The following is a 27,050-nucleotide window of genomic DNA, read 5'->3' as shown; positions in this document are numbered from 1 at the left end:
AGCACTCACAACAGAGTTTTCGAATGAAGAAATATTCACAGCTCTTTCCTCCATTGGTGATGATAGAGCTCCAGGACCGGATGGTCTCACTGCTCGCTTCTACAAACATTACTGGCACATCATAGGTCTTGATGTAGTGGCAGGGGTAAAGGACTTCTTTGAGACTTCTTTTATGAAACCATGATTGAATCACACGAATATCTGCATGAAACCAAAGATCAATAATGCACCAACATTATCAGACTATCGGCCTATAGCACTCTGCAATGTTTTATATAAAATAATCTCAAATTGCATGGTTAATAGGCTCAAGCGGCTTTTATACCAGGACGACTGGTCACTGATAATGTCTGGATAGCACACGAGGTAATGCACTCCCTCAAAGTTAGGAAACGTGTGTCGCAGAACTATATGGCTATTAAAATAGATGTCTCAAAGGCTTACGATAGAGTCGAATGGAATTTCTTAAGAGGTTGCAATGTGATTATTCGGTTTTAATGATAAATGGATATCATGGACAATGGCATCAGTGAAGTCAGTAAGCTACTCGGTTTTGATAAATGGATCACCCCAAGGCATGATTACACCAGAGAGAAGAATTAGACAAGGGGATCCTCTGTCTCATTACCTATTTATTCTTTGTGCCGACATTATGAGTCATCTTATAAATACTATAGTGAAAGATGGAGATATTAAGGGTGTGAAAATTGGAAATGGAGTACCTGCAATCACTCATCTCCAATTTGCAGATGATTCTCTTTTCTTTTGTCAAGCGAATGTTAGAAACTGTAGAGCGATTAAGGAAGTTTTTAAGGTATATGAGTACTACTCTGGTCAGAAAATAAACACAGCAAAATCAATGATAACTTTTGGCTCACGTGTTCATGGTACAACCCAAAATCGACTTAAACACATACTTGAGATCCCGAACCAGGGTGGTGGAAGAAAATATCTTGGGCTTCCGAAACAGTTTGGAAGAAAGAAATCAGAGATGTTCAAGTATATCATCGATAAAGTACGCCAACGAACGTCATCTTGGAGTACTAGAAGACTAACACCCGCTGGAAAGGAGATAATGCTCAAATCTGTTGCCTTGGCAATGCATGTTTACTCTATGTCTTGCTTCAAATTGCCACAGGGTGTTATCTCTGAGATTGATTCAGTCTTGCAGAAATTTTGGTGGGAAAAAAGCAATAGTGAAAGAGGGATTCCATGGATAGCTTGGCAAAGACTTCAATATTCAAAGAAAGAAGGTGGTCTTAGATTCAAAAATTTATCCAAATTTAATGATTCTCTCCTTGCTAAACAAGCATGGCGCTTAATTCAACATCCAGATTCTCTGTTTGCAAAAATAATGAAAGCAAGATATTGTAGAGATGAATCAATCCTTGATGCTAAAGCTAGATCTAATCAATCATATGGTTGGGCTTCCATACTAGAGGGTTTAAAACTAATAAAGCAAGGATCAAGATATATTATTGGAGATGGAGAGGACATTCGTTTAGACATTGACAATGTCACACCATTCACCCCCCCTAAACCGATCAGAAGTACAAATTATGATCCCTGTTTGATTAAGGAATTCATAATTAAAGTTGGAAGCCAACATTTTTGGAATAAAGAAAAAATATCAACTCATATCCATCCCCAAGATCAGGCTTTACTAAAATCTATATATCTTCCCATTCAAGAAAAGCTAGATAGACTTATTTGGAATTATAACAAATTAGGAGAATATTCAGTACGCTCGGGATATTGGTTAAGGATGAACAACCAAGATATGGCAATAACACAAGGTCCAATCCCACACGGTTCTGTCACCCTCAAAAACAGAGTTTGGAAACTTAAGATTCTCCCCAAAATAAAACATTTTCTCTGGCGAATGATGTCCAAATCCTTACCAACAATTACTCGACTAAACACTAGAGGAAAGAACCTCGACCCAGTATGCCTAAGGTGCTTTCAAGGTGATGAAACAATTGATCATATTTTGTTTTCTTGTTACTATGCTAAAGAGGTTTGGGACCTATCCAACATACCTATAGATATCTTTCTATCGATGAATTATGATAGTGAAAGAATCCTAAAAGCCTTCTTGGACATGGAAAATATGGGTGAAATGACTGATTTAACTGCCTTTCAACCGATGTGGATAATGTGGCATTTATGGAAATAAAATACATTTTTGAAGGCCTTACAGTTCAACCAACGGTACTTTCACACAGAGCTAAAAGTGATGTTGAAGACTGGTTACTTCACAACCCACAAGCTTCTACAGAACTAACACATCAAGTACAATATCCGACAACTTGGACGAGACCAGTGGCATCAATAGTGAAATGTAACTACGATGCTGCTTTTGACAAATACACTAATCAGGTTATAGGAGGATGAATAGTTAGGGACGAAAATGACATCTCAAAAGGCTGGGGATCACAAAAACTTAGAACAGCAACCTCTCCGTTAGAAGCAGAAGCAAAATCATTATTGGCAGCAATGCATCAATGCAGCAATCATGGATAAAGGGACATACCTCCGTTTGTTTTGAAGGATACTGTCAACTACTCACAAAAATACTTCACAACACTCACCAAGACATCATCATAGAAGGAATTATTGACGACATCAGATGGTGGGAAACACAGTTTAATTTTGTTCAATATGTTTTTTGTAAAAGATCTTGTAATAGTGTTGCTCATAACATTTTTTATTTTGAATGCTTTAGACCACCTGCCTGGCTAATGCAACAATTGTATTCAGACTATACCATTTCATCAATATAAATTATTTTTCCACGAAAAAAATATATATATATATATATAATACAAGATTATGTATAATAGAATTTGTTAAATAGCTAATTTTATTTTATGATTAATAAAAAACCAAAAAATAAAAAATAATAATAAATAAACTGTTTAGTTAAGATTTTAATTTTTAAGTTTGATGGAGTTAAAGCCGATTACTATTTTTAATTATTATTTAAAACAGATGAATTGGAAAACCAAATGAACCGATGCAAACCGGATGACATTGACCCAAATTAATTGGGGGAAAGAAGAAGAAGAAGAAATAGAAGTAACCCTTGGTGGCTCGTACGGTTTCTTCACTAACTTGCCGGCCTATGATAATGATATTGAAGATGAAGATCAATTCCTTCCTTTAATCTCTCTCTCCTCCACTTTATTCATTGCTGTACTCTCCAAAGCTCCAAAGTCTTGTCCTTTTCTTCTTTATTTCTTTGATTACTGCTTCATCACCTTCTCTCTGCTCCTCGAAAGTTCCAAGCTTTTTTCTGGGTTTCTCCAATTGGTATTGCTCAGTACTTCGATTTCCGCATAGTATGATGCATTACGGTTTTTGGGGTTTCTGAGTTTTCCTGTTGAAGTTTGAGAATTTGGGTTTGTTCTCTTATGTTCTAACATAGTAGGTGCGGTAGCTTTTATGCTTATTATAGCGTCTTTCTTCGTAATCAAAAAGCTGAGCATTTGATTCCTAAAAGCTGGGAGTGAGTTCGTTTCATGATGATCAATGTTTATGGAGCTGGATTAGAGAGGATCCAAGTGCTCTCTTGATTGTTTAGGACACGGAGAGAAGGGAATGGATCTTTGGTTAATCGCAGCTACTGCTGCTACAGGAAATATAACCAAACATTTGCAAAATGTATCATCAAAAGGTAAATATTCTTCTGAAGGTTTGACTAATGTGAAGAGAGAATCTCCGAGATGCTTGGCTAGTCAATTGGTAAGAGTCAAGAAACCAACAAATGAAGAAAACTTTGAGGGTTGCCTAAATGGGGAAACTTTTGATCTATCTGAATGTGGCAATGCATATGGAGTGGAAGTAGCTTCGAGTAATGAGGAGTATTTGGGAAGTAATGATGAGATTCGTTCAGGTTCTTTTGGGAACAGAGCGTTTCTTAGGAGAAATCAGTGTCATATCAAGCCTTTTTCTATGGAGAGGAGCGTAATGTCTCGGTTACATAGAGAGAATTTGTCCATGGAGGAATATATGCGTAGCCCGTTTCCATCACCTTGTGGTGGCTCAGTTTTGAGGCCCTTGCTTGTTACTGATGGTAAAAAAGTGATTAGCAATAACACTGGAGATTCTGTTAGCCAGCGTGTTCTGGAATGCAGGATTCCTCATCAGCTTAGGAAGTTGGAATCTTCAGTTCTGTATGCTAAGAGGGGAGTTGGAAATGCAAAGAGCGCTAGTAGAAGATCAGATCATGGGATTGGTAAACTTCCTTGCTATCTTTTTAGAAATGTAAGATTTGTTTGTACTAACAAAGGAGAAGACTTAAATATGTTATTTGTTTTTTCAGGTTCAAATGATGCAGCGATGCTGCTATGCATTGGGATTTCAATTGGGATAATGTCATCATTTGTAGCAAACCAGACCGAACTAAACAAGGTCAGAGTAGAGTCAAAGCAGACAGACAATTTGGTAAAGGATTTAGAAGATGATCTTAAGACAAAAGACTCATTGACAGTGAAAGATGATTTACACAAGGGTGATGAAAAGACAGCAGAGAATTCAGAATCTATAAGTGAAATTGAAGCAGAACTTGAAGCTGAACTTGAAAGGCTGGAGATCAACATAAAATCTTCCAACATTGAGACAAAACTCCCAGATATCTTTGAGGTGAGCTTTATACTCTAGCTTTTGCTCTTTCCTTTGTTTCACTGAATTCTTGCCCCATTTTGGTCGATCATGTCTGTTCATTCTGGAAGTTATCCCGCTGCAGTAAACAAATATTTGATCTTAAGAGTAGCCATTGTTTAATCATCTATAGAATTTCATGTGGTAATTTGTTTCCCAATTGTGCAGCTGGAGCCAGATTTTGAAGAAGAATTTGCAGAGGGTGAGCTGAGAGATGATCAGGTTGAAAGGCATCGTTTTGATGAAACTGAGTCCAAGCAGGAATGGAGTGGCAGTTCCACACCTGAATCAGGAAACTATATAGTCTCGCCTCGTGAGTTAAGCTTGCGTCTGCTCGGAGTAATCAATTCACGGTATGAAAGACGGATAAAAGAACTTGAGGTTGCCTTACAAGAGAGCGAGAGTAGAGTGAAACAGCTGGTCGTGGAATCAGAGGAAAAGAAGAAACCACTGTCAAGAACTTGGCAAAGCCATGAAGTGATGAATTACAAGAGAGACACAAATCTTCCAGTTTCTGGAGAGAAGAATCATAATCCTGGAGAAATCCAACCTCTGGTGATGAATCTAGCAGGGGAAGCACTAAATGCATTCAACGAATCTTACGAGGAGCTGATGGATATAAACGACTACTCAGAAGAAGATGATTTACAATGTGAGAATGAGCGGCAAGAAGAATCTTCATTGTCTTTGACAAGCAAAAGTTCACCTTGGAGCCATAAAGAATACATAAAGGACTCCTCAAGAACATCAGAGGATGTGAATTTCTCCAGGTTGCAAGATCTACTTGGTCTGAGCGACGAAGAAGAAGAAGAAGAAGAAGATGAGATGGAGAAGCATCTGATAAAACAGATTGTTGAGAAAACAAAACAAGGGTCTTCTGCTGTGTTGAATGCTCAGAAGATGCTGTTTCTCATGGAACAAACAGAACAGCATCGATAATAAAAAGAAAGAAAAAAAGAAAAGCATTATTACTCATAATTGGTAAACTTAGTGTGTGTACGTATATATAGATATATGTAAAAGATTGGTACAACTTATCATGTCAGATTCAAACATACTGGAAAAATCGAAGAAAAATATGTTTTTGTCGAATTCAATGTGAATTGTATACATATCAAAGAACAGTTTCAAAGCTAAATTTGTGACGAAACCAACAAGTTTGGGTCGAAACCTTATAACTGAAGGAGAGGGTTTGAGACGAGGCGCCAAAATAAACCAAAAACGAGACAAGAAGAGGCGGTGAAGTTTTGAAAACAGGACAAGCAAGATGGGCGGGAACAATTAACCAAAAACCTAATAGCTCCCGCGCAAAGCTTTTTACTTTACAAAACCACTCTCACTCTTCTTCCTTTTTATCACTGAATTAAAATTTAGGGTATTCGAGAAAGAGAGAGATAGAGAGAAATGGAGAACTCAGCAGTGACACAAGATGGTATCGCGACAGTCTTATCGAATCAATCCCTTGATTCATCCTCGGTTCGACCCCAAATCGTCGTCCAGGTCGTAGATCTTAAGGCCGTTGGCAATCGATATACGTAAGTTTCTTAACCTCCTTTTATATAACAGACCTCTCTAGATCTAGTATGTAATCGATCTGGGTTCTTTTGATTTGTTTATAAGATACCTCTTGCCGTAGATTAGATTAGGGTTTCAGATCTGGGTTTTGTTAGAGTCTTGCCAAGTCTTGATTTTGAGGGCTCGATGAAGTATCTATGTTGCTTGACATGTGTGATTTTATTTTTTCTTTTTTTCTTTTCCAGGTTTAGTGCTAATGACGGGAAGACGAAGATGAAAGCAATGTTACCAGCGACTTTGACATCTGATATCGTCTCGGGAAAGATTCAGAATCTGGGTCTCATTCGTCTCCTTGATTATACCATTAATGATATTCCAGGCAAATCAGAAGAAAAGTAATAATAATAGTAATCTCTTATAGCTTCTTTGATGGTCCAAGATTGTGAAATAAAACAAAAACTAATCTTTGTCTTCGATGTTCCTCTTTCAGATATATGCTTATAACAAAATGTGAGGCTGTTGCTTCTGCACTTGACTCAGAGATTAAGTCCACTGGCATAGTGTTGAAACCTAAGCAGGAGTTTGTTGCTAGATCAGCTTCACAGATCATCAATGAGCAAAGGGGAAAGTAAGTGAGCCTTCTTGTGGATTCATATTCTTTGATTGAGTTGTTTGTGAATGTTGCTTTACACCAACCTCTGTGGCTTTTTTTTTGTAGTGCTGCACCAGCTGCAAGAATGGCTATGACCAGGAGGGTTCATCCGCTTGTGTCCTTGAACCCTTATCAAGGGAGTTGGACCATTAAAGTTCGTGTCACAAACAAAGGAGTCATGAGAACTTACAACAATGCTAGAGGAGAAGGATGTGTGTTTAATGTGGAACTAACTGATGAGGAAGTAAGGCTGCTTTGATGAATTCTATGGTTTCTCATTATTATTGTCTTAGACTTTTCTGTGGTTTTATTGATATTCTTTGTTTATGGAAATCCAGGGAACACAGATTCAGGCAACCATGTTTAACGCAGCTGCAAAGAAGTTTTATGACAGATTCGAGATGGGCAAGGTTTACTATATATCTAGAGGATCGCTTAAGCTTGCTAATAAGCAGTTCAAGACCGTTCAGAATGATTATGAGATGACTCTAAATGAGAATTCAGAGGTTGAAGAAGCTAGTAACGAAGAAATGTTTACCCCTGAGATAAAGTTCAACTTTGTGCCCATTGATGAGTTGGGTACATACGTTAATCAGAAAGACCTTATCGGTAAGAGCTGTTTCCTGTATAGAACTCTTCTTACTGCTAAAATTTGGTTTATAATGATATTTAGTGACTTCAATGTTATTTTACTTCCAGATGTTATTGGTGTTGTTCAAAGTGTATCTCCTACCATGAGCATTAGAAGGAGAAATGACAATGAGATGATCCCAAAGAGGGATATAACTTTAGCTGACGAGACAAAGAAAACTGTTGTGGTGTCCCTTTGGAATGATCTAGCAACTGGCATAGGCCAAGAACTGCTAGACATGGCTGATGATCACCCTGTTATCGCTATTAAGTCTCTCAAAGTTGGAGATTTTCAAGGTAAATTTTGACTTTTATACTAAATTGCTGATGTAAACCTATTTTCAAGGTATTTTTTGACCTTTTTTTAACTAGTTGCTGATGTAAACCTATTTTGCTAGGTGTTTCATTGTCTACGATCAGCAGAAGCAATGTGGTGATAAATCCTGATTCTCCAGAAGCTACCAAGTTGAAATCTTGGTATGATTCTGAAGGTAAAGAGACATCTATGTCTGCCATTGGTTCTGGGATGAGTTCTCCTGCCAATAATGGATCAAGATCCATGTATTCTGACAGAGTTTCTCTTTCTCACATCATTAGCAACCCATCTTTAGGCGAAGAGAAGGTACTTGAAACACTTTCACATATCTATTTACATATTAAGATCTAAGAGACAGAAAAGTTGAGTTATGTGTCTTGAATATGTATTGCAGCCTGTATTCTTCAGTACTAGAGCTTACATAAGCTTCATCAAGCCAGACCAAACAATGTGGTACCGTGCTTGCAAGACCTGTAACAAGAAAGTGACTGAAGCAATGGACTCTGGTTATTGGTGTGAAGGTTGTCAGAAAAAGGATCAAGAATGCAGTTTAAGGTAAGATGACAGTGAAATTCAAAAAAGTTCTATTTAAGAACAAACATTAGAGCTTGTTTTTCTTCTGTTCCTCGTTAATCATGTTTACTTATTGTATGATCAGGTATATAATGGCGGTGAAAGTCTCTGACTCAACGGGTGAAGCTTGGTTTTCTGCATTCAATGATGAAGCAGAGAAGATTATTGGCTGCACAGCTGATGAACTCGATAAACTAAAATCAGAGGTAAGAAGACTAAAACAATTTAAACCTTTAAGAACACATTCTTGATTATCCAGGTTCTGATGTTAGGTACGATGTTATGTTGGTTTTCTCCAGGAAGGTGAAGTAAATGAGTTTCAGACAAAACTGAAAGAGACTACTTGGTCATCTCATCTCTTCCGGATCAGTGTTTCTCAGCAAGAGTATAACAGTGAGAAGAGGCAGAGGATAACAGTAAGGGGTGTTTGTCCAATTGACTTTGCTGCTGAAACAAGATTATTGCTCCAAGACATTTCCAAGAACAAGACATCTCCGTAATTCTAACCTTAAGCATGTTTAAGTTTCTCTGCAGTCGGTTAAATTAGTTCATGTTATAAGAGAATTGACTTTTAAATCTTTGTAAGTGTTGCAACTATCAGTTCTGAGAGCTATTTGGAAAAAGTGGAAGCAATTTATTATAATATTGAAGAACATGAAAAGTTCCAAGGGTTCTACAAAATTTTGCTAGCTTAAGAATGCAAATAAAAGAACAAATCCAACTAAGGAGAGTCACTATTGCTGTGGCAAAGGAGTCCTCAATTCCTGGTAATTGTGTAGACTTCCGGTGAAATCAGTGAACAAACCATCAACACCTATCTTATTGAGCCAATAATCATACTCTTGATATGCGTCTTGATTAAAATCTAAATGCAGAAACTGGTTCTCATTACGGTATGTGTATGGATGTACCTAGCAAAAAACATTACTCAAGTGAAGTTTAATGCAACAAATCGATGATGAAAGATCGAGACAGAACTCTATCTAAGTCCTACACACATACCTGAAGATTACGCGCATGCGCTCTTGCTACTAAATCTGTTGGTGTCATCAGACGGTTGTTGTTCACAGGAACAATTGTGTCTTTCCATGGACCAATCCCAATTACATATGGTTTAATGTAATCTAAATATGCGTCTGATGTAATCTCCGCGTATGTCTGCGTCCACATTCATATATCTTATATATAAGCCATTCTTATTGATTTGAAAACAAAACTAGAGAGGAAGAAAGTAAATATGTAAAAGACCTTATTGGTGTCTTCTGTTAGAATAGTGACATCGTCGATCAAGAACAATTTTGGTGAGTCAGTCATGCTTGAAATGTAAACAAGCGAAGTTGCTGCAAAAGACTGAATAAATATTGGCTGCTTTAACCAATCTTCAGACATATATGAGCCTTTGTATCCATATTTCTCCAGAGTTTCCACAAACTTATCCTCAAACTTTTTACCATCCGCCCATTTCACCTGCAGAAGTTTCCAAAGACCATATAACGACTTCTCCATTTAGTGACTAAAAGTTGAAGCTAAGATTATGGTTTGCTTACTTGCTGATTCATGAAAACCGGATTTTTGATCTCTGGATATATCCCAACTACTCTAGGTGCATCCAGTGCTATCGAAATATACTCGTCGAAGGTAATAATCGGAAATTTACCTGAGATACCAAATAACTCGTTTAGAATTCATTATGCAACAGTACATCTCAAAATGTGTAACACCAGAAAAGATTTTACCATTGTACTGTTGATCCCTGAAAGGATACCTCTGCTTTGCACCAAGTGTTTTCAGTTCTTTGAGAGTAAAGTCAACTGTTATTGGGCATGTTCAGTCTCATCGTTAAAATTTGAAATAAATAACCCTGAAAAATTGTATTATTACAAAAGAGATGTTTACTGGATTTACCAGTGAAGAGGCCGGTCATGTTCATTCCTTGGACTTCATAAGTTCTCTTACGGTCAGCAAACTCCTTATGGTCTGCAACATCGGTTGTATCATCGAGATTAACATCGTGATGACATATCAGAACACCGTCTTTTGATGATAAAATATCTGTTTCTATGAAGTCTGCACCCTCCTCAATGGCCCTCTGCAATCAAAAAACAACCTTCTAGAACCGGGACTAAAGTAGTGTAAAGGTATAAACTTTTGTATAGAGATCCAGTACCATATATGCTGGAGCAGTTTCTTCAGGGAACTCTCCGTTTGATCCTCTGTGTGCAAGGTTATAAGGACGAGAAGTCTGAAGAGGTTTCTTGGTTGCATGTTTTGCTTCACTTGGGAGACGATACAATGGCCTTGAGGCACAATCAGCAACCAACAATGACAGTAAAAGCAACGGTAGAAGATCTGTAAAATTGCTTAAACGAAGAATCAAAATTGGAAATCTTTAGACATAGAAACAATCCAAGTTTAGCTAGTAACATCCCAAGAACTCTATCATATTGGAGATTTGACACTTACAGTTGAAGCCCATGACTCAATAGAGCTGAAAATTCCTCCAACTACCAAACCTGCATGCATCCAAACATTATATAGATAGACCAGCTTATCTCAAGGGGTAAAAGATTTTGCCAAAAAGTCGCAACAACCCAATCAGCAAAAGTAGGAATATTCCACTGAGATATCAAATATAAGGTAAGTAAACTCTTGGTTTCGATTGCAGCATATCCTTGTTTGAAAGAATATTTTTACTAAGAGAGTTTTAGAGTAAGTGCAGATATCTTAAGACAGATATGATAAACTTAATTCGGTGATAAAAAGATGCAGACCACAAGGTAAGTTGAGAACAATGCAATGAAGCTGCAGTTTGTAATGCTAAGAAAGCATCTCTGTTCTTATTTTCTGATCCTTTTGTTAACTACGTATGTAAACTGCTTGGATATCCAATTTTGTAAAAAACGTCTATGGTTGAATGAAATAGTCGATGATAATATCGCAATTCAGAAGTTGTTTGTATATATGGAAAAATAAACTCTTTAGCATATATTATAGAATCCCAGACAGAGAAAAACACAAGACACAAATCTTGAAAATCTTATCACATAGATGAAATCAGTAACGAGTAACACCAATTCTAGAGTAGAAATATAAGAGCTGACAAATTGATAAACTAAGAGAGAGAGAGAGAGAGAGAAGCTCCTCTCCATTCTTCTCAAACTCCAACTCCCATGAGATCACCATAGTTACGCATGAGGAAGACTCCTCCTGCGAACATCCCAAGTGCTCTCAGAAGTTTCTGCATCCAAAAAACAAAAAAAAAGAAATTTCCTATGAGGATTCTGATACAAACATGGACTTGTGAGATTGGTAAACCCTAAATCTCTTACCCAAATTCTGATCCGAACACAAAATTTCACATAAATATAAAGATCAGCTCACAACAACTAATTTGGCATCTCGAAACATACAAAAAGAATCAAAATTTTAGTCTCAATTCGGAAACCCTAAACAAACATTCAAGCATCGTTTCAATCGAAAACGCGTGATCTAGTTCCGAAACATACAAGAGAAATCGACTGCGATGCTCAATCGAGACCTAAAAGAAGACAAGGTAAAGGTAAAGGTAAAGGTAAAGGTAAGATAAGTTGTTTACCATGTTAACGGCCCATTTTTGTTCGTCGTGAACCTCAGAGTGCCAGAAAGCTTTAAGCTTGTCGAATGATACAACATTGTTCGCCATTGTTGCTGCTACCAAAAAAAATCGAAACTTGTTTGATCGTCTAGGTCTCTCGGAGACAAAGCTAGGGCTTTTAATAAACGGGGGTCGATTTTGGGATCGGGAAATTTTTTAGTCGGTCACTTCCAATTCTGTTAAGGGTTTAGGGTTCGATAAATTACGAAACTAACCTTTACTAATAAAAAAAAAAAAATACTAACCGGTTAAAAACGGAGTGATTTGGATTGATTTCAACCGGAGAAGAGCTAACCAACCAGAAAAAGACACGTGTCCAACACAATCTTATTACCGATCTCAAAGCTCGTGTGATCTACAAAGCTCCCTTGGTGTGGTTCTTCTTCTTCCATTGAAGAAAAGCTTTGAGAATTTTAGAAAATGGCGGCGAAAGCAATCTGTTCGTCTTTAACAGTGCATTCAATGGCGAACAAGAAGCCTTCACCTTCTACAACAAGAACCATATCCTCAAAGAAGGTAAACGTAACACACAATTCAGAATTGATTTGATCCCTCTTCTTTTTTGTAATATCTTCCGAAATCTAATTGAATTTTGTATGTTTATGTTTCTTGGGTGTGATAAGAGTACAACGACTCCACAGGTGAAACTACTGACAAGAGTTGAGCAGCTCAAGCTTCTGACCAAAGCCGAGAAAGCCGGGCTATTGTCTTTAGCAGAGAAGTCGGGTTTCTCTCTGTCGACCATCGAGCGTCTTGGATTGCTTACCAAAGCCGAGGAGTTCGGCGTTCTGTCTGCCGCCACTAACCTTGAAACGCCTGGGACGCTATTCACTTTGAGCCTTGGTTTGCTCCTTCTTGGACCCGTTTGTGCCTATGTTGTTCCTGAAGATTACACTTGGGAAGTGGTGGTTCAGGTTCTTGTGGCTTTGGTCTCTGTTCTTGGTGGCTCTGCTGCTTTCGCTGCTTCTGGTTTTGTCTCCAATTTGCAGAAATCTGATTAGCATTGGTGTTTTGATAAAACCGGTTGGTTTTTTTGTGATCAAATTGACTCGTGTAGCAAGAGACTTTTTATCCGTTTAAGATGAATACTTTATGATGGGGATTCTTATGTGTATTTGAACTCAATTCTGTCTTTTCTATGTAAATTGGTTTCATATATAGAAATCCAAGAGAAACCTTTTGAATTTAGCTGGTGTAGTGTGTAACTTATAAAACTCATAAGCTAACCGCCTAACTCTAGTGGTGTGGTGGTAGTTAAACTTGGTGGACATGCCGGAAACCCATCAGATGTTTTCAAGAAGTTAAAAGAGAATGTGCCCATATGTTCAAAGGCTTGTCAACATTTGTTTCACAGAAAGCTACTAACATGTTTTTTTAACCATGCACAAGTTTTACGGATGGATTGGTTTATGTCATATGTGAAAACAGAGCATTTGTAGATTGCCAATAAGATGTGAACAAAACAGAGAGCAAAGCACAACCCACTAGAGGGAGGACTACACCAGCCAATAAGTGTTTCAACTTTCTCACCATGCTTACTGGATGGATTATCTGGAACTGGAAGCTAACATTTAATCTCAAACACAAAACGAAATGATAGATTTTATTCTCAAAGCGCTATAACAAGGAGAGAAATATGGACTCAATACAAAACAGAACATCACTGGTAAGTTTCTTTTCCATTTTCCATGATGAGAATTCAGAGTGTTTCCATTTCCACAATCCTTAAAGAAAAATGAAACCAAATGCACTAATGCAGCAGAGAGCCTAGTAGCTTACTAATAGGAGGAGGATTGAGGTGGAATGAAGTAAGGTGCGGGGTAAGTTATAAATATACGATCCTTCTCCTTATTCTTGAGGTTAAATGTTCCGCGTTCGTTGTTCTCTATGTAATAGATCGTATTTTTGCAGTGGCCAGACAAGCTAGCCTTGAGACAAAATGCTTCAGACTTGGACAGGAAAATACAGAGATCTCCAATGTCTTCGGTGTATGTAGCTTTTCCCATTTCGTTTAGCTTAAACACCATTGTATGCCTCGTTTCCATTCTCCTCTCCATTTCCATGTTTCTCTCTATGAACGTCTTTACCATAAAGATTTCTCCGGTGGGTCGTGACTCCACCAAGTGTTCCGTCGTGCTACACGAATCTAGTATTTGCAACTCTGACTGAAAGAACTCAGGAAGAGTTGTAAAGAAGCTCAAAGACAATATCTTAGGTTTGTGCATATGCAGTCCAAGATCTCAGGATCCCGTGTGTGCGCCTCCAGAACCCAGCATGGAGAACATCTTGTCTCTCCTTGAATAGATGACTCGGGAGGAGAAGAATTCAGGTTCTTCGATTCTGATGTTGACCCACTCCGAGCAGGCCTACATAAGCTGAGCTGAGGTCCCAAGAACTTGACGGCCAGAATGCAGTCATCGTCCTTAGGAGAAGAGGACGACATGGCCACGTTGGTTACGAATTGTGTTTGGCAATGAGGCAGAGTTACGAGAGGAGGTAGTGAGATTCGCTTCGGGTCTGAATCCGAAGCACTTGGGTTGAGATCATCCTGGAGACGCACAACGCCGTCTCTCAAAGTAGCCACCCACCCATGAGATGCTCCTATCGTTCCCGTTGTTTTCATCAAATCCATTGACACCTTCTTTTCCAAAACCTTGACTCCATAAGAAGAAGATTCATTACTGTAATCCCCAATGACGAGTTTACCGACATCGCCATCTCTGGAAGTAGATCCACAATGTTCGGCCCCGACGATGTGACAGAGAGGGGTTTCCGACAAGAATCGAACGCCACGGAGGTGGTGTCTCTGCAGAGTGGAGAGTAATATCAGACATGAGCAGAAGAAGAACAATCAACTAACGGAGAAAAGAGAAGCTTACATTTAGGAGCCGAGGTGGTTGCCTCCTAAGACAAAGCCTGGAGAGAAGCAGAGATCTCATAGTGTGTTCTTGGTGGAGATAAGAAGATATACAAACTAAAACCCTAGCTGATAAAGGTGAAGAAACGGTGGTAGTCTCCGTTAAATAAGAAGAATATTGTCCTTGCCCACCAAGTCTTAGATTATAGGAAACTTAATTACTGTTACATTAGTTGCTAGATCCACTATTTCATTCCATAAGACCTTTCTCGATGCACAACAAGTCGAGGAAGCATATACAACTGATACAACAATCTGCTGAGGAACATAGGGTAACTTAAGGAGGCAAGTGATCATTTGCAAAGATTTGCTAAGGATAGATACCTGAACAGTAGGATGCCAGAGGATCCATATCTTACCGAGATCAGAAAACTCGTAGTTTCCTTCAAAATTCCAGCCTGGGAACCCGCGAGATACTATAGCTTGCGAATTCTGCTGGCTGACATGGGTCTCTATAAGCCCACCAAAAAGCGGTTGATTATGCTTCAACCATTTCCGGAAACTTCTTCTCTTTATTTTATCATTAAACCCTCTTACATTCCAACAAAAAATATCCATAAAGGAATGGGGTTATTAGAGGTTTAAAGGGCCTCCCGCCCTGATCTGTCGCAGGTTCTTCCTCTGCATTTTTTTGGAGACAACTTTCAAAAAACGATCTTCTTCTTCTTGTGGATTGTCATCCTCCTCCGAGAGATTATCTGATGCAGAATCAGAGGACACATCTCCTACCTCTTTTTGGTTTGGAGACAGATGAGCAAACAGATTGTCTCTCAAGTCTATACAGAGCTGTCCGTCATCAAAACCAATAGCATGCGTCCTTCTGGCCAAAGAAGCAGGGACTTTATTTGCACCCGTTGGTTGACGCACAGAGACTCTCTCATTGGTAGCTGTACTCTGCTCCTGAGCTTTCACAACCGAACGAGATTCTTCTCCTACCTCGGGCAGAGAGGAGACATGCATTTGGGGTGCCCCTGTTTCCACGACTGGCTTTTGAACCTTCGATTTTTGGGGTGGAGAGGTTTGGGGCTCAGTACTGAGAGGGGGACTGGATGTTTTTGCACCCACCAAAGGTAGTTGGCTTTGAATGGGGCGTTTGCCTTGGCTCTTTTCTTTTTTAACACGAGGGCATGCTGCAGTTTCGTGTTTGACCGAGCCACAGGAGGTGCAGGTAGGCGGAGCTTTCGAACATCGAGAGACTGTATGACCAACCTTCTTACAAAAACTACATAAGGATGGGAGCCAAGGACTAGAGACATGAATCCTTTTGATCTGACCAGACTCAAAACGGACGTTGACGGCTTCAGGAAGCGGTTCTCGTGGGTCTATTACGGAAACCTCATGAATGTTCTTTTGCAGCCTTGTTATTAAGTCTTTTTGTCCACTGAAACTCCACACTTGTAAACTTATTATACCATGAAATATATATAACCTCTCGAACCCAATTATGCACCGAGAAGTTTCTTGTTCGATTGTTAACCAAAATATGCGACTTGTTGATTATATCACCTTCGAAGATGACTTTCCGATGACCTTCTCTCCAAGCTTGTTCCATTGCTAGAATAAAGGCTTTTGAAACTCCCCTTCTAAAATTTTCCCCTTTACCACGACGACCAACCTTCATGTAATAAAATCCATCTTCCTCACGTAGGATCCATCCGGCCTGAGGAACAATCCCACTCGGAGAAAATTTGCAATCATAGTTACATTTAATATAACCTGGTTTTGGTTTGACCCATCTTGATGTAATTGGGACTGTACGTCCTTGTCTTTGATCGTTTCCATGGCTATTAGCTGCTTGTGTATCCACCCATTCATGTGCATCATCTTGTATTAAAAAGAAAAACATGTTTATCGCAATAATGGTCAACTTTAACATGCAACTTATGCTTAATATTCACCGATAAATAATTCACATGATAACAATAAAAATATCTGGAGAGAACAGTCAAAATCAAATACTAAGTCAAGAGATATTGCTGTAGAGATAGAGGAAAACTGATAGAAATGTACTTATTAAGGTTATTATTGTCTCATACATATATATATATATATATATTTCAATTTTTGATAGAATGTTAGATTTAAGTTATGTTGTAATCCGTTCTCATTAATTTTTATTTACCGTAGTCATTAACATGTTTACGTCAAATTTGTATAAATTATAGTTATATTAGTATGTAGTTATGTTATATATCAAGTCTTAATTTGAATGACAACACAACGACAATATCAATAATACACTATATAAAACGTATAATAATAATAGTATACTATATGTTTGGGTCATTGAAGTTAATTAATCTCTATATACTTATTTAATTAATGTTGTTGGCAAAATAATCTCACTGTCATGTGGTGTATTACAAAAAAAATGCCACTGTATATTTTTATACAAAAAATACTTACAAAATCTAAAGATTGTGTAGATGAATTGTAACAAAAAAAAAAAATACTAACACACTAAAATAGCAGTTAACCAGAACAAACAAAACGTTTTTTATAATATGAAAATTCTATATACATTTTTGAATCGAGCACAAAGCCCATTGGAACTATTACTTCTAATCCAATTTTTAAAAACAAACGAAATCAAATATATATAATTACTAAACTGTTTCTTAGACCATTATCCCACCAAATTGGTATGTCCAATGGTTAATTCAAAATTTTAAAATAATTTGCGTTTCCCATCAAAATCTTTTAAACATATTCTTCAACAATCATACTGACTTCCTTAAAAGTAACTAACCTTGATTTTAGCAAGTAGCTATTATTAAGATGCACATTCAAACCATAAAATATTTTATACCTGAATTGTAGGCAAATGAATAAAGCAACTAATCTTCATAAAATCTTCTATATTTCTATCACAATAAATAAAAATTACAGTGTGTAGCTAACAAAATTAAGAATTTATATAGGAAAACATAGAAAATACATTGATTAAATGATTTTCAAATCTTTTCTACACGAATATTCATCCTTAAATTTCACTATATTGTAATGTTCTCTATTATCTATGTCGTATGTTTTATTAATTACATGGTATGAATAAAGAAAGAGTCAAGTTGTTTTTATTCCACAAATCCAAACTCTGATAAAATTTAAGTTACATGTAAGAAAATCCAAATGAAATTAAAGTTATATTACTCCCGGTCCGGTATGCAAGGAAATCGAAATGGAAACAAATTAAAAATTGAACCGTACCGTACCGGTTAGAAAACAAAGTTGGTCACTGAAGTGGTTTTGTTTAGTCGTCATTATCATCATCAGTTTTCAAATTCCCAGCTCCTCCCGATTCCCAGATTCGGTGGAGAAGATGAGTTTGACGGCCAACAAAACAATGTATTGAACGATCGGCGACTGAGAAATAATGTCTCCGTCTCCGATTTGCGCGCGATTGAGGCCGAGTGGCCGGCCTGCTCTGCTCCAACCAAGCGCCGCGGCATGTATATGGTTAGGGTTCAAGAGGAAGGAAAGGAAGCGCGGTGGAGCCTCATGGATGGAGGAGGGCATGGCGTCTCACGGTGTGTTTCTCTCGAGCTCGTTTGCCGTTACAGGTAAACAAAGAAAAGTTCCTTGAGAAACCCTTATCATTCGTTACGTGGATTGAGAGAGATGAGGTGATAGAGTTCAATCTTTCTTAGGCTGGTCAGAGTGATAGGCACCTAGGCAGGGGTCAATTTTAAACTCCAATCTTGGATGATGAGACTGTGTCTTCGATTGCAGGGTACTTGCCTAAAATTCTTCCAATTCGATCGGTTCTTAGAGTTTGATGGTTGGATTCATGGCCTTCGAATGAAGTAAGTGAGAGTGACTCTGCCTTTTCCTTTTTTTTTTTTTTGTTGATTTTAATTTACAAACAAAACCGTTTCTTTCTGTGTTCATAATTGTTCTGAATTGCATTTGCTTGCTTGACTTTTTTTTTGTTTTACTAGATGCTCAGTGTCCAACATTGTTCTTATTGTCTCTTCGTCTTTGTTTCTCTTAGCAATACCCGTTAGTGTTGTAAGCTATCTAACAATCTTCAAGAACGTTTTTTATGATGTGGTTTGAATAGTTTTGGTGGTGTTTTATTCCAACAAGGATGAAATCTGAATGTCTCTTTCGATTCCTTGAATCTGTAAAGTGCTCACCTTTTGGCGCAAGTTTGTGGCTTTATGTCTCCCTACTACGCCATTCAAAACCTAGCTTATCAAAAGAGAACATAAAATAAACATGACTCACTCTTTCGCTTTGTGTTTTGTTTGCGCGAATCTGTTCAAAAGTTCCCTAACTATTTGTCCGCTTCTTGAAGATTTGGCTGTAAGACGATCCGCATATGCCAGTGTGGAGATAGTTTTTCACTATCAGTTTGCTTACTTTGAGGAGTTTATCTAAACGATCCGCAGGTGTTCATGGATTTTTCTTCAACGCTCCTTCTTTTTAAGGTACCTGAACATTAGAGACCACTACAGTAACCTTTTTAATGTCTATGTGGTTATATTGATATTCTTTGTTTATGGTAATCCAGGGAACACAGATTCAGGCAACCATGTTTAACGCAGCTACAAACAAGTAGTTTTGTGACAGATTTGAGATGGGATAGGTTTATTACTATATATCCAGGGGATCGCTTAAGCTTTGCTAAAAAGCAGTTTAATTATTATGAGACGACTCTAAATGAGAATTCAGAGGTTCAGACGAAGAAATGTTTACCCCTGAAAATAAAGTTCACTTTTGTACCCATTGATGAGTACGTAAATCAGAAAGACCTTATCGGTAAGAGCTGTTTCCTGTTTCTTCTTGTTAAAATTTTGGTTTATGATGCTATTTAGTGACTTCAATGTTATTTCATTTCCAGATGTTATTGGTGTCGTTCAAAGTGTATCTCCTACCATGAGCGTTAGAAGGAGGAATGACAATGAGATGATCCCAAAGCAGGGATATATGTAACTTTAGCTGACAAGACAAAGGCGAATGTCGAGGCTGTTTGTTATCAATCCGAGTGTCTAATAAGGTTCTCTTGCCTCAGCCTGACAAATCTCTTTGTGTTCCAATGTCTCAAACGTAAGCTTTTGTTAGTCTGAACTCAGTTCTTTGCAAAAATGTAGTCAAAAGATCTAAACAGTAATCCTTTTCTGTCATTTTAATACTATACTAGTCTGGTTGTTCGCTTCAGTTGCAGATTCCATACCATGCAGACAGTAGACACTTTCGTCTTCTTTCTTGAACATCTAAGAGATGTGTACATGATCTGGTGGAATTTACTTACCCACCCGTATACTCAAAAAGAGGCTCCAACACTTCCGAGTTCTCAAGCTTAAGTCGGTATGTAGTATTCAGATTCCTTAATTAATTTGTGTGTGTGTGTGTGAGATAAAAACTCCATTGTGATGCTCAAAAGTACTCCACCACATAACAACAATTTATTAAAGTGACTGTTTTTTCCAAAGAAAGTAGATAAATTTTGGCAAGAGAGATTCAATTTCCATTATAGAACAAGTTAAGACATCAAGATAACATTAAAACGGAATTAGGATTGAGGTGGGATGAAGTAAGGGGCTGGGTAAATGGCATTTCTCTGAACCATTTCATAATCACGAACCATGGTATTATCCCAGATATTAATTTTTCCGTAGGTATGGGTGCCCAAGAAATAGATGAAGTTTGGAGATAGGCCATACAAGCTAGCCTTGACACAGAAAGGTTCACCTTTGTGGGAGAGAAAAATACAGAGATCTCCAATATCAAAAGTCAAGATAGCCGAATCATGATAAGTCGAATCATCATACTCGCATCTCCGGGATATATCGAACACAAAGAAACGCTGTGAATATACGCACCCGAATGAGAAGCGTCTTGTGTACCACCTAACCAAAAAAGTTACACCTGTGGGTGAGTCCACCAAGTGTTCGGTCCTGCAATATGGAAGCATCCGGTCCCACTCTGATTGCAGAAACTCGTGTAAGTATGGAAAATACAAGTCGCACGCTATGTGTTTTTCTTCAATATCCCAATATCCTAAACGTGAGCATCCAGAACCTAGCATGCAAAACATCTTGTCTCTGCTTGAATACATGATTCGGGAGGAGAAGAAGTCTGGATCTTCGACTCTGATGTTGACCCACTCCGAGCTGTCTTTTCGAGCAGGCCTAAATAAGCTGAGCTGAGGTCCCAGGAACTTGACGGCCACGATGCAGTCATCGTCCTCAGGAGAAGAGGAGGACATGACTACGTTGGTTACCAATGTGGTTTGGCAATGAGGCAGAGTTACGAAAGGAGGTAGTGAGATTCGCTTCGGGTCTGAATCAGAAGCACTAGGGTTTAGGTCATCTTGGAGACACACAACGCCGTCTCTCAAAGTAGCCACCCACCCATGAGATGCTCCTATCGCTCCCGTTGGTTTCAACAAATCCATTGGCAGTCTTTTTCAAAACCTCTTTCCCACAACCACGAGCAATAAAATCCTTATGCATATTATTTTGAAAATCCTTCAAACCACAAGGAGAAGCACTGAAATTGCAAATGACGAGTTTGCCGACATCCCCATCTCTCGAAGTAGATCCACAATGTTCGGCCCCGACGATGTGACAGAGAGGGGTTTCCGACAAGAATCGAACGCCACGGAGGTGGTGTCTCTGCAGAGTGCAGAGTAATATCAGACATGAGCAGAAGAAGAAGAAAGCTATAGAGAACAATTAACTAACAAAGAGAAGAGAAGATAATCTTACATTTACGAGCTGAGGTGGTTGTCTCCTAAGACAAAGCCTAGAGAGAATCAGAGATCTCATAGTGATATTCAAACTAAAATCCTAGCTGATAAAAAGAAATGAATCGTTGGTAATAATGCCCTCCATTAAATAAAATTAATATTTTTCTTGCCTACCAAGTCTTAGATTCTAGGAAACTTAATTACACTTACCTTTCTTGCACTTTCAATAAGTTTCACCATTAATGGCATTGGAATTTCGCGTTTCGACTTTAGCATTCGTATCTAAATTTCAAGGCTGTCAAGATAACAATTAGCTGATGAATTTTGGATTTCAGTTTTGTCTCTTGAATCTTGTTTTCGGCAAAAAAAATCAGGTTTTAATTAGTGTGATGTTGTGATTGCTTAGCCGTGTAAGTCTTTAAACGAATCCTTTTGAATTTAGGAATCAAGCTTTGTTATATGGTTAAGTGCAGTATTGGCTTCTGCTTTGGTGTACACCTTTTTATCAAGTGACTGAATGACTTTTCGAGTAGGATGCCACTGAGTGAAAAATTGTGGTCATATAAGCTATCGGAACGTGTAAGAGTTTCTTGTCAATGGCATTGGATTTTCGACTTTATAGCTTTAGTAGGGGAATTTTGGGAAGTGAATTTGAAAATGAATCTTGATTTCTGCAAAACATCTAAGCTTTAGTGTTTTACCAACAGTTAGTATGTCTGTTTTCCTCTTTGTTTTCTTAGGTTCAAGAGATTGGCAAACACTATAAGCTAAGTAGGCTTCTAAAGAAACAACAGTTAGTATGTTTGATTTCCTCTTTGTTTTCTTAGGTGCAATATATAGGATGAATGTGTACACTTAATCAAAATAAGATAGAGAACCGTCATTTCAGCCTGTCTACAATGATTGTTAGCGTTCCTTTCTAAAATATATATGATTCTGTGGCTTCTCAGATCCTCTGTGTTTTTTTTTTAAAAGAAAAACAGCAACGACACTGTGAGCATTCTTTTTTTTTTTTCTTCAATAAGAAAATTTATACTGATCCCCTTGTTTTTAGGGTAGGGTTTGTTAGACTAATGAGAGAAGGTGAAACAGAGTAAGAGAACTTTGTCTCTTCTCTTTCTAAAGAAGACAAGAATGAAATATATAAACTTTTATTAAACTGAAACTTGTTATTCACATCAAAGACATAACTGATTTGTATAGATAACAAATAGACACAATGATCTGTGACTCTCCATATTTGTAACTCTCTAATGTAACAACACAAACTGCAACGTTAAGACTGAAACGTTGCAACTGTTAACCAAAATCAATTATCAACTAACAGGGTTCAGCTTTTAGCCATCTGAAATGTTATAGAACTTGGCAGACAGGTGCTGTAAATATTCTGTGGTATGACGTTTATGAGGGTTCATTATGTGCTCCAGTTCCTTAAAAGAAGAAGTTGAAAGACAAGATGGCTGAGTTTCAGGTAGGAAGAAAAAGATAACTTTTCAAAATTATATGGAAACTGTTATTTTAAACTGAGATTGCGACTTGTTCTAGGTTCCACGAGCGAATATATAAAAATAATCCAACATTTGAATCTTGCTAAAGATGTTAAATGTTCCTCCCAGGTAATGGACACCTTGGCGGAGATCCAAGAAAGTCATGATGCTGTCAGAGACTTAGAAAAGAAACTTCTTGACTTGCAACAAGTATGTTGGATTTCTTCATAAATCAGAATCTCTTGTACCGAGTCTAATGCAATCTACTAATCAAACTATTTCTGTTTGGCTGAGAACTCATTGTATATTTGTATGGAGTCATTCGCGTAAAGACAGATCTAACCCCTTTTCTGCAGGTTTCTTAAATATGGCGGTTTTGGTAGTTGGACAAGGAGAAATGCTTGACAACCTAGAATCTCAGGTAATTTGGTATCTCTGAGTGTTGAAATTAGAAGGTTTCAAAATTACAGTTTATATTGACCTTTAAAGTTGATATATACATAAAGGCAGTGCAATAGGAGATAATGATGAATAACACCTTGGCAAATCTAGGTGTCAAATGCACTAGATCATGTGCAATCAGGAAACACGGCTCTTCAAGGAAATAGTCAAATAGATGTGTATTGCTATTATCATCCTCCTTATTGTGGTTGCAGTGATCATTGTTGGTGTTCTCAAGCCTTGGAAAAACAAGAGTGCCTGAGGAAATCAGAGAGAGTGTACAAGAAGCAAATTATATTCATCCTTATGCACGGCTTTGAGTGAGAGAGTGTTTTGTTTATGATTTGTGTTTAATAATTTTTTTTTAACCAAGAAACGAAAAAACAAAAAGATTCTATATCCTTTAATTACTAAATTAAACAAACAAATTTTTCACTCTTCATTGAAAATTGATTTTCTATTGATGATCTGTCATTGGTAAAGCTATATGTTGTCTATGTATGTGACTGCACCAACTGTATGCTAACCGCCTAATCCTAGTGGCGTGGTGGTAGTTAAACTTGGTGGACTTGCGGGAAACCCATCAGATGTTTTCAAGAAGTTAAACTTGTTCACAGAGAAACATCAGACGTTTTCAAGAAGTTAAAGAGTATGTGCCCATATGTTCAAAGGCTTGTCAACATTTGTTTGACTGAAAAGCTAGCAACATGTTTTTTTTAACCATGAACGAGTTTTACGGATGGATTGGTTTATGTCATAACAGAGCATTTTGTAGCCAATAAGATGTGAAAACAAAACAGAGCAAAGCACAACCCACTAGAGGGAGGATTGCACCAGCCAATAAGTGTTTCAACTTTCTCATCATGCTTACTTGATGGATCATCTGGAACTGGAAGCTAACATCTTAATCTCAAACACAAAACAGAACAAGGAGAGAAATAAGGACTCAATACAAAACAGAACATCATTGGAAAGTTTGTTTGGAAGCGCAGGTAGAGTACATGATGAGAATTCAGAGTGTTTCCATATCCACAGTCCTTAAAGAAAAATGAAACCAAATACACTGAAGCAGAGAGCGTAGTAGCTTACTAATAGGAGGAGGATTGAGGTGGAATGTAGTAAGGAGCGGGGTATGTTATAAAGATACGATCCTTCTCCTTATTTTTGAGGTTAAATGTTCCCCGTTCGTTGTTCTCTATGTAATAGATCGTATTTTTGCAGTGGCCAGACAAGCTAGCCTTGAGACAAAATGGTTCAGACTTGGACAGGAAAATACAGAGATCTCCAATGTCTTCGGTGTATGTAGCATTTCCCTCTTCGTCTAGCTTGAACACCATTGTATGCCTCGTTTCCATTCTCCCCTCCATTTCCATGTTTCTCTCTATGAACGACTTAACCAGAAACATTTCTCCGGTGGGTCGTGACTCCACCAAGTGTTCGGTCGTGCTACACGAATCTAGTATTTGCAACTCTGAGTGAACGAACTCAGGAACAGGAGTTTTAAAGTAGCTCAAACGCTGTATCTTAGGTTCGTTCATATGTTCTCCAAGATCCCAGGATCCCGTGTGTGCGCCTCCAGAGCCAGGCATGCAGAACATCTCATCCTTCTTTGAGTACATGACTCTGGAGGAGAACAAGGCTAGATCTTCGACTCTGATGTTGACCCACTCGACCTTTTCTTTTCGCGCAGGCCTACATAAGCTGAGCTGAGGTCCCAGGAACTTGATGGCCACGATGCAGTCATCGTCCTCAGGAGAAGAGGAGGACATGGCCACGTTGGTTACGAATTGTGTTTGGCAATGAGGCAGAGTTACGAGAGGAGGTAGTGAGATTCGCTTCGGGTCTGAATCCGAAGCAATTGGGTTGAGATCATCCTGGAGACGCAAAACGCCGTCTCTCAAAGTAGCCACCCAGCCATGAGATGCTCCTATCGTTCCCGTTGCTTTCATCAAATCCATTGGCACCTTCTTTTCCAAAACCTTGATTCCATAAGAAGAAGATTCATCATGACTGTAATCGCCAATGACGAGTTTGCCGCCATCGCCATCTCGGGAAGTAGATCCACAATGTTCGGCCCCGACGATGTGACAGAGAGGGGTTTCCGACATGAATCGAACACCACCGAGGTGGTGTCTCTGCAGAGTGTAGAGTAAGATCAGACATGAGCAGAAGATGAAAGCAATACAGAACAATTAACTAACGAAGAGAAGAGAAGAGAATCTTACATTTACGAGCGGAGGTGGTTGCCTCCAACGACAAAGCCTGGCGAGAAGCAGAGATCTCATAGTGTATTCTTGGTGATAGAAGATACGAATCAAACCTAGCTGATATAAAATAAAAGCTGATAGAACATAAAAGCTGGTAGTAATGCCCTCCAGTAAAATAAAATAAAGAAGAATATTTTCCTTACCCAGCAAGTCTTATATTCTAGGAAACTTACACTTACGTTTCTTGCAAAACTCATTACACTTAATTACCTTTGTAGATTGGTTCGTATCTTTATTTATTTTCTTATGTTCAGTCTAATAAAGCATAGAGAAAAACGAGTGGACCCATGCATTGAGTAAGCCCACAAAATCATCAACAGTACAATATGGTATGAGTAAATTTTTAATTAAATTTACTTAAGAAAAACTAACTAAAGAATGGGTTGAGGAGTATGAAAACTTTCAATGTGCCTACTTTGAGGAGTTTAGTACATGGGCGGCATCTTAGATACAATTTCCCAATGGAACTGGAACCAACCGAGTTCCGTTTTTGAATTTAATGTGGAGACAGTACAAAGGCACAAAACCAGACATATGACGACATTCTCTTCAAAGACTAGAGAGAAACATCACATGTTTTCAAGAAGTTAAAGAGTATGTGACCATATGTTCAAAGGCTTTGGTTGGCTGTGTTTTTCTTAACCTTGCTAATCTATGAACATGTTTTACGGATAGGTTATGTCATATGTGAAAACAGCATGCAGTTGTAGACTTGCGAATTATTTACTATGCTGTTAGAGTCAAATTATATTGATTTCAGTTTTTCACAGAGGATTGCCTTGATGGTTTTGCTTGCACAATGTATTTTGTTTAGCAGAACCAATACAAGAAATATGCGTATTCTTAGCACACGAAAAACACTATTATATCGTTTTGATAGCGATTTCGTAAACTGTCTTTGCCGGTGCTATCTTAGAGTGGATACATACAATAGCGTTTTTTCTTATGCTATTAATTGTCGCTCTATAATAGCGTCATATTATCGTTTTTTCATATTATCGTTATATTAAGATTATTAGTAGCGTTATTTATTTAGCATATTATAGTTAATAGTAGCAGTATATTTGTACTATAGTTTTGTCAACTATAACTATATATTATTGCTTTAATATATTTCCCTTTTTTTGTGGCTTTAAAATCGATTTATATATATATATAGCTAAGAAATTAAATTTATAAGAATTTTATATATAGAAGACTCAAAATACCATACATATCATTCCTCAATCCTAACATTGCAACAAGTGTCTCAAAACAACCCA

General features: G+C 37.9%; 6 protein-coding genes and 2 long non-coding RNA genes across 8 annotated transcripts; 5 read left to right on the top strand and 3 right to left on the bottom strand.

The window, feature by feature from the left end:
• LOC104708300 lies at positions 3,099–5,754 on the top strand. Its single transcript, XM_010424844.2, has 3 exons — positions 3,099–4,237; positions 4,325–4,644; positions 4,831–5,754. Exons 1-3 carry the CDS (start codon positions 3,601–3,603, stop codon positions 5,599–5,601), a joined length of 1,728 nt encoding a protein of 575 aa, XP_010423146.1. The 5' UTR covers positions 3,099–3,600; the 3' UTR covers positions 5,602–5,754.
• Positions 6,009–9,024, top strand: LOC104708297 (replication protein A 70 kDa DNA-binding subunit B). The gene is made up of 10 exons (XM_010424842.2): positions 6,009–6,197; positions 6,423–6,572; positions 6,668–6,805; positions 6,896–7,073; positions 7,168–7,438; positions 7,529–7,756; positions 7,858–8,081; positions 8,170–8,330; positions 8,434–8,554; positions 8,648–9,024. The coding sequence occupies exons 1-10, from the start codon at positions 6,067–6,069 to the stop codon at positions 8,846–8,848; spliced, it is 1,803 nt and encodes a 600-aa protein (XP_010423144.1). The 5' UTR covers positions 6,009–6,066; the 3' UTR covers positions 8,849–9,024.
• On the bottom strand, positions 8,887–11,183 carry LOC104708299 (glycerophosphodiester phosphodiesterase GDPD6). Its single transcript, XM_019228919.1, has 8 exons — positions 10,812–11,183; positions 10,516–10,697; positions 10,254–10,437; positions 10,085–10,159; positions 9,896–10,005; positions 9,597–9,815; positions 9,351–9,506; positions 8,887–9,259 (listed from the first exon to the last, which is right to left on the bottom strand). Exons 1-8 carry the CDS (start codon positions 10,822–10,824, stop codon positions 9,083–9,085), a joined length of 1,116 nt encoding a protein of 371 aa, XP_019084464.1. The 5' UTR covers positions 10,825–11,183; the 3' UTR covers positions 8,887–9,082.
• LOC109126002 (mitochondrial import receptor subunit TOM5 homolog) lies at positions 11,309–12,155 on the bottom strand. The gene is made up of 2 exons (XM_019228921.1): positions 11,944–12,155; positions 11,309–11,586 (listed from the first exon to the last, which is right to left on the bottom strand). The coding sequence occupies exons 1-2, from the start codon at positions 12,028–12,030 to the stop codon at positions 11,503–11,505; spliced, it is 171 nt and encodes a 56-aa protein (XP_019084466.1). The 5' UTR covers positions 12,031–12,155; the 3' UTR covers positions 11,309–11,502.
• LOC104708296 lies at positions 12,323–13,170 on the top strand. The gene is made up of 2 exons (XM_010424841.1): positions 12,323–12,498; positions 12,606–13,170. Exons 1-2 carry the CDS (start codon positions 12,403–12,405, stop codon positions 12,981–12,983), a joined length of 474 nt encoding a protein of 157 aa, XP_010423143.1. The 5' UTR covers positions 12,323–12,402; the 3' UTR covers positions 12,984–13,170.
• On the top strand, positions 18,174–20,357 carry LOC104708295. Its single transcript, XR_754754.2, has 6 exons — positions 18,174–18,459; positions 18,629–18,702; positions 19,197–19,329; positions 19,413–19,660; positions 19,743–19,948; positions 20,061–20,357. It is a non-coding gene; the product is annotated as an uncharacterized LOC104708295 (long non-coding RNA).
• On the top strand, positions 22,774–23,544 carry LOC104708294. The gene is made up of 3 exons (XR_002033140.1): positions 22,774–23,064; positions 23,210–23,290; positions 23,437–23,544. It is a non-coding gene; the product is annotated as an uncharacterized LOC104708294 (long non-coding RNA).
• On the bottom strand, positions 24,454–25,878 carry LOC104708293. Its single transcript, XM_019229058.1, has 2 exons — positions 25,747–25,878; positions 24,454–25,656 (listed from the first exon to the last, which is right to left on the bottom strand). Exons 1-2 carry the CDS (start codon positions 25,804–25,806, stop codon positions 24,610–24,612), a joined length of 1,107 nt encoding a protein of 368 aa, XP_019084603.1. The 5' UTR covers positions 25,807–25,878; the 3' UTR covers positions 24,454–24,609.

This window comes from Camelina sativa, chromosome 8 (assembly GCF_000633955.1).
Source record: "Camelina sativa cultivar DH55 chromosome 8, Cs, whole genome shotgun sequence".
Taxonomy (NCBI): Eukaryota; Viridiplantae; Streptophyta; class Magnoliopsida; order Brassicales; family Brassicaceae; genus Camelina; species Camelina sativa.
This window is presented reverse-complemented; position numbering and strand designations above follow the sequence as displayed.